General features: G+C 39.5%; 1 protein-coding gene across 1 annotated transcript; it reads right to left on the bottom strand.

The window, feature by feature from the left end:
• Window positions 1-525: 525 nt before the first annotated feature.
• Window positions 526-10,015, bottom strand: LOC132567594 (acidic mammalian chitinase-like). The gene is made up of 11 exons (XM_060233269.1): window positions 9,974-10,015; window positions 7,779-7,808; window positions 6,818-7,019; window positions 5,506-5,562; window positions 5,234-5,399; window positions 3,331-3,455; window positions 2,175-2,298; window positions 1,859-2,044; window positions 1,497-1,616; window positions 1,268-1,409; window positions 526-831 (listed from the first exon to the last, which is right to left on the bottom strand). The coding sequence occupies exons 1-11, from the start codon at window positions 9,996-9,998 to the stop codon at window positions 551-553; spliced, it is 1,458 nt and encodes a 485-aa protein (XP_060089252.1). The 5' UTR covers window positions 9,999-10,015; the 3' UTR covers window positions 526-550.
• Between the last annotated feature and the right edge of the window lie 897 nt (window positions 10,016-10,912).

Raw genomic sequence — 10,912 nt, 5'->3', positions numbered from 1 at the left:
AGCAGATATTTCTTTCCTACCATGAATTAAGGTGGGTTTTTTTTAAAAAAGAAGAAGGCTTTGAAGGACTACTTGAACCTGTTAAGTAAAAATATATTCCTCTCCTGTTTCTCTTGCAAAAGATTAACCAATATTATAAGGGTGGGAGGAAATTAAATTATCTCATATATTTACTCAAAAATCAAAGGGACTAGAAATGCAGGCACAGATGCTAGTGGAGTTGCATGTTATGTCTATAGAACCATGCTGATTTATGGGCTTGGAAAGGACCCTAACATCAGGATGTGTCCTATTTTATGCTATTTGTTTCATTCTGGATATGTTAAACATGGTTGTAGTACAACTGAAAAACTCTGAATGTGATGCAGGTAGAAAGAACACCTTCTAGTTCCTTCCAAGAGCAGAAGTAATGGGAGCATCATGAAAGGTAAACCTTAAACACTATGAATTAACAGAAATGAAGGACAGCAGTCTTTATTTTTGCAGAAATTTATTTGTTGCCGTCATATGACAACTTTGTCAGATTAGGAAGCTAGTAGCCCTGATCTCTTCAAGCCCAGTTACAGCAGGAACAGCTGGTATCGAAGACAAGTCCGGACTGGCAATGCTGCACAAAAGTCCTCCCGTTCACACAGTGGTAGAATTTGTTGTGGTCACTTGGGTATGGATAGAGGCCTCCAGCTTTGTTAGTACAGAACCCACTGCCTCCAGAGCCACTGCTGGGGCTGCCTCCAGAGCCACTACTCGGGTTGCCTCCAGAGCCACTGCTGGGGCTTCCCCCAGGACTTCCACTCCCAGTGCCACTGCTGGGGTTGGAAGAAGGTGTACAGCCTGAGGAGGGAAAGCAGAAAATAATATCTTGTATCATTCTTCTCTCAGAAAGATATGAATTCTGCCTCATTTGGAGCTTGATCAAAGGAGTTTTCATGAATATTGATGATCTATGTTACCGAGAAGATCCAACTTGGTGATTTTTCTGCTTTTGCATTTTTATAACTGTGACTTTATTACTTACTTTACTGACAACAGAAAAAGGGTTCAAACTGCTAATCATAAACCTAAAGGTGGGTAATTTTGAATGTTTATTCCATGGCCTGTCATTTTGAGCAGGCTTCAAAAATCTTTCCTTCAGTACCTCAGTGTGGAAGATATGTTGTACAATAAGCAACTGTGGTTCAACATTCCTATTCAACATAGTAAACTTTTGCTAGAACTCTGATGTTCACCTCTTAGACATTTTGGAATCCTCATTGCTGCTATTACTTACTAGCACTCTGCAGTCCAAGAGCGTTCTTCAAAGTAGTGATCAAGGGATATTTGCCCTGATTACAGAAAGTGCCAGTGAAGTCATCCAAGTCCAGGGACCAAACCATTGCACCTGCAAAGTTGTTCTTCTTCACCCAGTCAGCCTGTTAAATGCCAAGCAGGAAGACAATTTATGTGGTACTGGAGAATAGGAATCTTGTACTTAATGACTTTAGTACAGTACATTATACCTTGATATTGAAGCTCTTGATATTGTCATATCCAAGCCACTCATTACCCTTGTAGGCATAAGGCACATCTTGAGGAGCATCCCAGACTTGAGTGGCTCCGTTATTGAGGAAGGTGCAGATCTGAAACACAAACATCTCTTGTAAATCATTTAAAGTTCCAGCCAATAGCAGGAGATTGAAATCAGAATATCTGCATAACTGTCTGCTGTAGCAAGTTAGCATATTCCCATAGACCAGGCACCATACTGTGTATCTGACCAGTTACCCAAATACAATGTTTTTGAATGATTTTCAATAAAATAAGTAACTGTCAGTTTTGAATATCCTTATCTTAGTTACGTAGTAGGAATAAATGCACAAACCTCATAATAAGCCCAAAAGCCAGCCTGTCTTGTGTAAGGTCCTGCAGGTCCAGCCCCAGATGTGGGGGCACCAATGGCTGTGTTGGATGGGTTGCTGAGGATGAAGGTGTGTCCATATGTTGGGAATCCAACAATGAGCTTTTCAGCTGGGGCACCATTGTTTTTCCAGTAGTTCATGGCATAATCCTATAAAGACAATACATGTGTTAATCTCTGTTTGCAAGTTGAGCATTGATTTCTCTGTTGTTTCCATTTTAAATGCTTCCATCATTGCAGGCTCTGAACTATGCTTTTAAAACAGTCACTGTATGCTTACAATGTTGAAGTAGATATTGCTACCAGTGTCAGCAGGGCCTCTAAACAGAGGACTGTTCTCTCCAGTATATCCCTCCCAGGAACCATGGAAGTCATAGGTCATCACATGGAAATAGTCCAGATACCTGTAAGGGGATTAAGTATATTGGTCATCAATGCAGCCTTCTTATAACTGTGATCAATAGGCTTTCCAGACTCCACACAGACAAGGCTTTTGCACTTCCCCAGTTTATAAGCATACTTTTCCCACAATATAGTTGGACTTTCTTAGGCAACTGTTCCACTATTATACATATATTTTCTGATCCATAAAAGTTGCTATTTGATGAATAATTAGAACCATTAATACAACCTCATATTGTAAGTCATTCTCAGGCTCAGCTTTCTTACTGCAATTGCAGTGTTTGGTGAAATAATTAACATGATCATTGGTATTTCTATTCCACCTCTTCAGGAGGTCACGTTTCTCTTTCTAAATGAGTATCCAGAGTACTACCAATATTTGGGGGTGAATCAGCACAGGGAATTGCATCTTTTCCTGCTGCAGCCCTTCACAGTTGGCATTGCAAGGAAGGACTGTCTTTGTGTACCTGTAAAACTAATACTGCTATTATTTATTATTATTTATTACTTAGTCGATTTATAGTTCGCCCTTCCCCATAATGGGGTAATTATGCTATGGTGCTATGTGAAAAAATACAGCATGAATAGTAGCCTCGTGAAGAGGCTGGCACAGTGATTTTACCGGTGCAGGTCCACAAGCTTTGTTTCACACTCGTGTGCAGTCAGTGTACAACTGACCAATAACATAGCACAAATCTGGTTCAATCTAGTGAACCAGCGTCAGGTATCTTTGGACAAAGACTGTGTATCTTCTCCACTTTCTCCCTTCTCTTTAGTCACTTCCAGCCCCATAAAAGTAGATTCATATGGTCATGGGACCTACTGATTAAAGAGGCAGGAAGGGCCATTTCACTCCCTTTCTTTTCCTCACTGCCACCTCCCAACTCATGTGGCTATGCTTTCTGTTGACAGATCTCTGGATTCAACTTGTGGTTAGTGCAAGGCTGGTGTAAGGTTTTTCACCCATGGAGATACAAAAGGCAGAAATTAAATTTGAAAAAGAGAACCCAACCATCTAAGATAACTTTGCTTACTGGCCGAGCTCAGGAATCTGATAGCCTGACTCAATATTGGAAAGTCCAGCAGCAACAGCAGCAGTGACCATAAGCCTGGGTCTGTTCACTTGTTTGGCCTCTTGTTCAAAAGCTTCCAACATTTCCTAGAAGATAGCAAGGTAGAAGTTAATTGTGACACAACCCATATATTACTCTTCTTGCCACCTACCCTTTGAACAAATTCTTGCTGTGAGGTTGTAATGTATCTATTGATAATCCATCTGCTATAACCAAAATAAAGTTGTGTTGATAACATACCCATGCTCTTGAGAAACATCTACATATTTTTAGAAGTATCATCACTGAATGGTAGAATCAAATGCAAATGTCCAGTGCTCTCTCTGCTCTTTACCTGAGGTAGGTGTTGTATTTGTTGCACAAAAGCATAATTATCCATTGCTTATTGAATTATATAGCTGCATGATTATATAAATGCTGGTCCCTTAGTTTCACATTCCTGTAAAAAAACAAGGTTCTTGTATCGTAGGGGCCAGTACTAAACTAAATACATATGTGACCTCAAGTGGCAAACAATTTATGGCTACCTCAGCAAGGAGTTTTCAAGGTAAGTGAGAGAGAGATGGTTGACCATTTCCATCCTCTGCAGAGTCTTCCTTGGTCTTCTGACTGTGTATAGTTTCTGACATTTGATGAAATTGGGCTACACCATACTACCTTCCCTAGTTCTAAACTAATGCTTGTAAAAATGTAACCTTATTTTCAGTTAGGTGCGGCAGTGGGAGAAATGGGGCTGTTGGTCTTCTCCTGGTAGCTTTAGTAGACAGGGCTGGCCCTAGACTATCTGTCATCCTAGTCAAGGTTAACTTCTGGCACCCTCCCTTGCTCTGATAACATCACCAAGTCACATGGGGGGACCCAATTCAGTACCCCCAGAAAGTCGGTGTCCTAGGCAATCACCTAGTATGCCTAGTGGCAGGACCAGCCCTGTTAGTGAACCAACTATTACTCATTCCAGCAACTATAGAGAGAACAACTTCTCTGTCTGAGATTGAGGACTTTTCTGCATGCTTGACTTCTGATATTCTTGGGAGTTGATCCATTAGCATTGGCATCAGCTTGGGACATTTTGGCATGGTTTTTCTGCATGTTTGCCTGTCCCCTGCATTTCTCCAGCTGTAGACTCAGTTTATTATCTTCCCCAATGCCTTAAATAATCAGGATTTTCAAGGGAGAGTGCTGTCATCATTGTTGGTATCACTGGGGGAATCAGAGAACTCCTCTTTACTGTTTTGTTCATGTTTCTATTGATAGGTCAATATCATGGCTTTATTTTTAAAAGACATTACAATATAATTTTCTCAGTATACTGCGGTAATGACAGGTCAAGCATGTTCCATCTTTCATTAAATAAAAAAATAAGTCTCTATCCCCTTTCCTTGCAGATATATGCCCTTTTCCTTATATCCCCATGAAAAAATTAGACTTACTCATTATTTTAAAAAATGAAAGTTTAGAATCTTGGGATCTGTTTAACCTATCATTACAGCAGTATATCAATATTTTAGTGCCTTTAAAAATGAGACCACTTGTCTTGGAGGGGGCTGGAGAGGGAGTAGTTAGACAATATAACAGTCCAATCACTGAAAACTGTGCTGGAGGTGGGTAGGTGCAGGTGGGACAAAGAAAACTGACTGAAACATTACTCATGAGGAAAAAGGCAACTCAAAATTGGCTTCCAGAAAAACAAAAGCAAAGTGAAAACTAAAGGAACAAAAATCAGGGAATAAACTGAAGCAATATGACTCCAGAAGAGATGAAAAAAATGTGGAAAAAGGCCACAGGAGACTGGTACTGGAATGCCCAGTCAGACTTATGCACTCTGGGATAGAAGAAAAAAAGAGCAACATGGTCAGTGGCTTACCTTAACCAGGACAGTGAATAGTGCCTTGTCTTGAGGAGTGCTGCCTCTAGATCCAGGGTACTCCCAGTCAAAGTCCAGTCCATCAAAATCATACTGGCGCAAGAATTTGATGACAGAGTTGATGAAGGTTTGGCGGGTTTCGGGAGTGGCAACCATTGCAGTGAATCTGGAAATAGATCATAGAAGATAGCTTTAAGAGAATTATTTACTGGTTATAAACATTCTTCTATGTAAAAATTGGATGGAATACTAGGGGAATGTTTCAGACTTACGGTGCTGTTCCAAAGTTCCAGCCTCCAATTGCCAAGAGAGTCTTCAGTTCTCCATTCCTAGGATGGAAAAATTGTGTTACAATGTGAATTGTTGTGCTAGCTTAATCCTGGAGTGACATAGCTGTACAATCTTTTTCACTAGTTGGGTCAATGGTGGCTGTATGATACATTGACAGTGCAATCCTAAAAACATTTCCCTAAGATTAAGACCCACTAGATATTCTGAACTAGATAGTTTAGACTAGCCTGATGTCATCAAATCTTGGAAACTAAGCAGCATTGGCCCTGGTTAATTGGGAGACCGCCAAGGAATACCATGGTTGTAACATGGAGGCAAGCAATGGCAGACCACCTTTGAAGGTCTCTTGCTTTGAAAACCCTATGGGGGCTGCCATAAATTGGCTGTAACTTGACAGCCCCCCCCAAACCACCTACCCATTGGATGAACTTGAGTAAGGTTAAGAGTAGACTTACTTAGGATTACTCTCTTAGGGCCAAAGAACATGATATGTGTTTTGGCAAAGCAGGCCATGGTCCCTAGACCTGACTCACTTACCCTGTGATCACATAGCAGTTGCAGAGAATGCCATTGTAAAAAAAAAATTAGTGTAGGATCTGATCAGAAATCATTATGCAAATAACTTCCTGACTGGGCCATTCTGGCTTTGGAAAATAGCATGAGGGGGTAGTGGGAGCTCCTCTTTCCCCCATCGTGCTGCAGTTCTAAGCTAATCATTAAAATGCTATGCAGCTGCAGATACACCAAAAGGGAAAAAACAACAACTCTATATTTTCTAGTTTAGCCATAAAGTAGGGTTGCCAGCTTCCAGGTGGGGCCTGGAGATCTCTTGCATTTACAACTGATCTCGAGCTGGCGGAGATCAGCTTCCCTGGAGAAAATGGCTGCTTTGAAGGGTGGACTCTATGGCATTGTACCCTGCTGAGGCCCCTCCCCTCCCCAAATCCTGCCCTCTCCTGGCTCCACCCCCAAAGTCTTCATGTATTTTCCAACACAAACTTGGTAACCCTAGTCATAAGTGATTTTTGCATATAGGCAATAAGTTATTGTAGATGTGACAGGATGTCTGATTTTTGTGAGCTCTGTTGAAGGATACAAAAGTATACAAGGAATAATAATAATAAAAAAATTATACTCAGGACCATGAGAACTGGTCTTGAAATTCTACCTAAGGAAAAAGATTATTCTGTGTACTTGACTTGGCATGGTTTTAGCTAAAGACAGTATGCTTTGTAACTTACAGCATATTAAAAAAAATGTGGAAAGGTGCAACCATTATTCAAGAATACTTACTGTTTTTTTAAACCATTGAAAGATTGGTAAAGTGTGACATCATTCCATTCAATGGTGGCAATCTCATTGTTTGTCATCCCAGCAAAGGCATAGATCAGGTGAGTACACAGGCAAGGGTCAATGTTGTCCGGCTTGAATTTCCCAAGGCCTGGTCTGTACTGGCCCCAGTTGGTAAAGTAGCACGAAAGAACATAGGCAGAGCCTAACAAAAAGAGCAGGAAAGATTAACCTGCAGCTTGAAATGAAATTAGAGTAGGAGCAGGGAGAAGAAAGGTAGATGTGGAAAAATATGCTTGTGGTAGACCTTAATATATTCAGATGTTTGTGTGCCATGGTAGACAGTTAAAGTGAAGTGATGCTTCTAATGTCTGGGAGCGAGCATGAGGCAAAACTCTTATCTGCCAAAGAATTGTGATTCAGCGAGTGCAACCTGCTACATCTTATCAGTGGAAGACAGCATTGAGACCCCCAGAAAGAACAAGAAGCACAGAAAAAAAGATGTAAAGAACAACAGAAAATGACTGTTCAAGGACAATTATTTATATGCACCAGTGTCTTTTAGAAGTGTCTGCTGAGTCTGAAGAAGGCACAGCAGCAGATGGGAATTATTTCCATACACACAGACACTAACACTTCATTTTACAAAAATGTTGGCAAATATTCACAATAAAGTTAAACCAACTTAATCATTTTCAGTTGCTGAATTCCCATATTTTTGGGAAGTTATTTGAAGTCTTTGTGTTTTACCAGATATAAGTAGCATCTTGGATAATATTAGCAGCAGTTACCAATATATCCTTTATGTATTTTGTATTACCACAAACATGACAATTATTATATTTCAATATGTTATTCACTAAGGGATGATAATAATACCAGAGTGATCTTTGACTGGTATCATTTTCTAAAGGATGGTCCAGAGAGTGTGTTTTGCATGTGTGTTAACAAGTAAAGTTCATACCTATTTGTGCATTCAGCAAGAACGCCAGACCTACAAAGAAAAATGTCCATAAATTGAGATCAGAACATGTGTATATAATGGCTTAAAAGACATCAAAGATTTCAGGTTTTCATGGCTGGTAACATCATTAGGGTTTGTAGAGTCTTTTGGGATCAAGTGCCGTGTTCTACTGGAGAAAGTTTTCCTTCCAGACGTTTCGTTCTCAGCTGCGGAGAACATCCTCAGTGGCGTTGCAGCCGGAGCAGGCGCTCAGACCTTCTTGGCTGCTGTGCATTCAGCACACACTCAATGCACAGCAGCCAAGAAGGTCTGAGCGCCTGCTCCGGCTGCAACGCCACTGAGGATGTTCTCCGCAGCTGAGAACGAAACGTCTGGAAGGAAAACTTTCTCCAGTAGAACACGGCACTTGATCCCAAAAGACTCTACAAACCCTAATAAAGCTTAAAAGACAGTTTCTCCATATAGCTTACTTTTGACCTTTAGAACACAGTTAACAAATCCTATCTCACAGTTTTGGTATACTCTTACAATAGTTCAGAAAACAGTTTAATGAACATTTGGTCTAATCGAATTTGCAAAAAACAAGTTGGTTTGAGAGGCGGATGAGCAAGATATTCTGTGATCGTTATGGAGATGGAAGGCTGAGCTGGCTTCCCAAAGACTAGCAGAATATGGGAAAGATCTACTACACAGGAGAGTCATTTACAACCCAAAGGGGAAAAAATGCCAGATCTTTGACATGTTAACACCTCTTGAGTGTAGGAACGATGCACTGGTAGGCTTGAGCCTAGCAACCAGCTGGCACCCAGATTGGCTAAGGCCGCTGGAGGCCATGTGAGAGGGGCCCTGAAAAGGCGAGCCATTCCTTGGTTTGTGGCTGGCTTGTGTATGGGAAGAGAAAGGGAGTACCTTTAAAGGAGGGTTTAATGGGAGAACTGAAGGGGAATATGGTGCGGCCCTGGGGGGTGTATTATGAAACTGTCAGCAGACATTCAAGGATTGTAAGTTATGTAAATGTAACCTTTCTTTCATGTTCTTTTATTTTGTTTAGCTGTACTTAAATCTTTCTTATAGTTTCCAGTGAGTTCTGCCATGTAGTTAATAAAGTTGTTTAAACTTACTTTTTAAAATAACATGCAATACATGAGACTATCATATGATACAATATCCATGACATAAGATTTGACAGTTGAAATAGAGTTCAATATCTCTTTTTTGACTAGTTCTTTAGATTTGTTTCTATTCCATAAAATAATGAAGGGAGACCAGACTTGTACAAACGTGCATATCTGTCTCTATCTCAGTAGTTCCTCTATGCAGATATTTCTCCCCTCAACATGGTATACCATACTTTTCCCTAGCCATTTTTCACTGTCTGCTGCTTTCTCCTGTCTCTATGCTGCAGCTAGTAACAATCTGGCTGTGATTAATGAATTTCTTATTAACCACATCTTGTTAATGGAAATCCCACTGAGCATAATGTTCAAAAGAGCTACAATAGAATATTTTCATATTTCTATATGCATATTTTTTCTCACTAACAAACACCTTATTCCAAAAATACATTTATAAGCAGGCATTGCCATCAGATATGAATGAATGAGTCTACATGTCTTCTATATTGCCATATAACTGTCCAACTTGTCAAAAATATACTGGGTAGCCATAAGCATGTCACAGTTTGTCTCAGTTACACACCATCTACAAGATGGGGATAATAACTGTGACCTAACCTATAGTTTTTTTTAAGGATCATTTTAAATTAAAAAAATAGAATAGGGTCACAGTCCATGCCTATGAAATTCTGTGTAGTTTTAATTGCTTTGTTCATTGTATAGATTATACTGTCACACTGCTTGCAGAATTGTTCTATGGATTTCATTGCCATGATTCAGAAATGGATTTTATTGACATTTATATGATGACAAAAATAATTACTGTTGTACAGTGAATGCAAATCTTTCCAAAGGATAGGAAGGATTGTTTAAAAAACTGTTTCAGGTAAAATTCTGGAAAACTTACAATAATATTGATGTGGTCCAGATTTTACACTTTTGTGTTGGGTTTGTTATCTATTAAATTAAAAATGCATTGTTCTCTTTTAAAAACAAAACTATTTATGAAACTATTCCATCTTCCAGAATGGTTCCTACTGAGGAAATATAGCTATTATTATGTGTCAAAATAGTGCTTACCGGTAAGAAGGATCAACTTGGCCATCTTTGTCTCTGTACTGATCTAATACTCTTTCTCTCACTCTTTTATACCTCATATTTGCCCTTCTACCATGTTAGTGCTTTGTGACCAAAGACATTTGATGACAGTGACATTTGTCTTAAAATTCCATTATTGATACTGCACAATGGCTCCATCAAAAACCTGAACTTGAGAAAACAAGGTTATCAGTTCTTTTATTTTACTAGTGCTATTGGACATCCAGCAGAAATTGATTACAGTAATACAGTTCTTCTCATTGGGTAATAGCATACAGAAGTCAATACAGTATATTTACTGTACCAGTTCACATTTTGATTATAAGTGTAGAATTATGATAAATACTATTATATAATCTGTTTATCCTACTGATTTCCATAGTAGGCTGTCCTTGCTCAAAGACAATAATGTAACAAAAGTACTCTCCATGTGAGGGACATAGAAAAGGGAAAGGTCTTGTCTTCCATTTCTCTAGAGGGTGAGACGGGATCTATTTGGGTTGTAGTTACACAAAGGCTGGTTTGATGTTAGGAGAAACTTGAAAAAAATATTGCAGTTTACGATGGGGAGTGAGTATTTGGATGGACTATTCCCTTACAGGAAACCTTCAGGCAGAAATTGGACAGCCATCTGTCCAGGATGATCTAGCTTTGGACTTCCTATACTAAACAGGAGCCAGACTAGTATGATTCATGTTCAATAGCACCTTAAAGACCATCAAGTTTTCCAAAAAATAAGCTTTTGAGAGTCAAAGCTCCCTTGATGAGATCGAAGGACTCTTGAAAGTTTGTACTCTGGAAACCTTGTTGGTCTTTGAATTGCAACTGGATTAATCTTATAATTTGTATGTGATAACCAATACCTTAAACTGAGCCCAGTAGCTGTCAAATGCCTACAAGATGGGAATAATACGCCAGTGC

This window comes from Heteronotia binoei, chromosome 2 (genome assembly GCF_032191835.1).
Source record: "Heteronotia binoei isolate CCM8104 ecotype False Entrance Well chromosome 2, APGP_CSIRO_Hbin_v1, whole genome shotgun sequence".
Taxonomy (NCBI): Eukaryota; Metazoa; Chordata; class Lepidosauria; order Squamata; family Gekkonidae; genus Heteronotia; species Heteronotia binoei.
The sequence above is the reverse complement of the archived record's forward strand: the minus strand, read 5'-3'. Positions and strand labels throughout refer to the sequence as shown.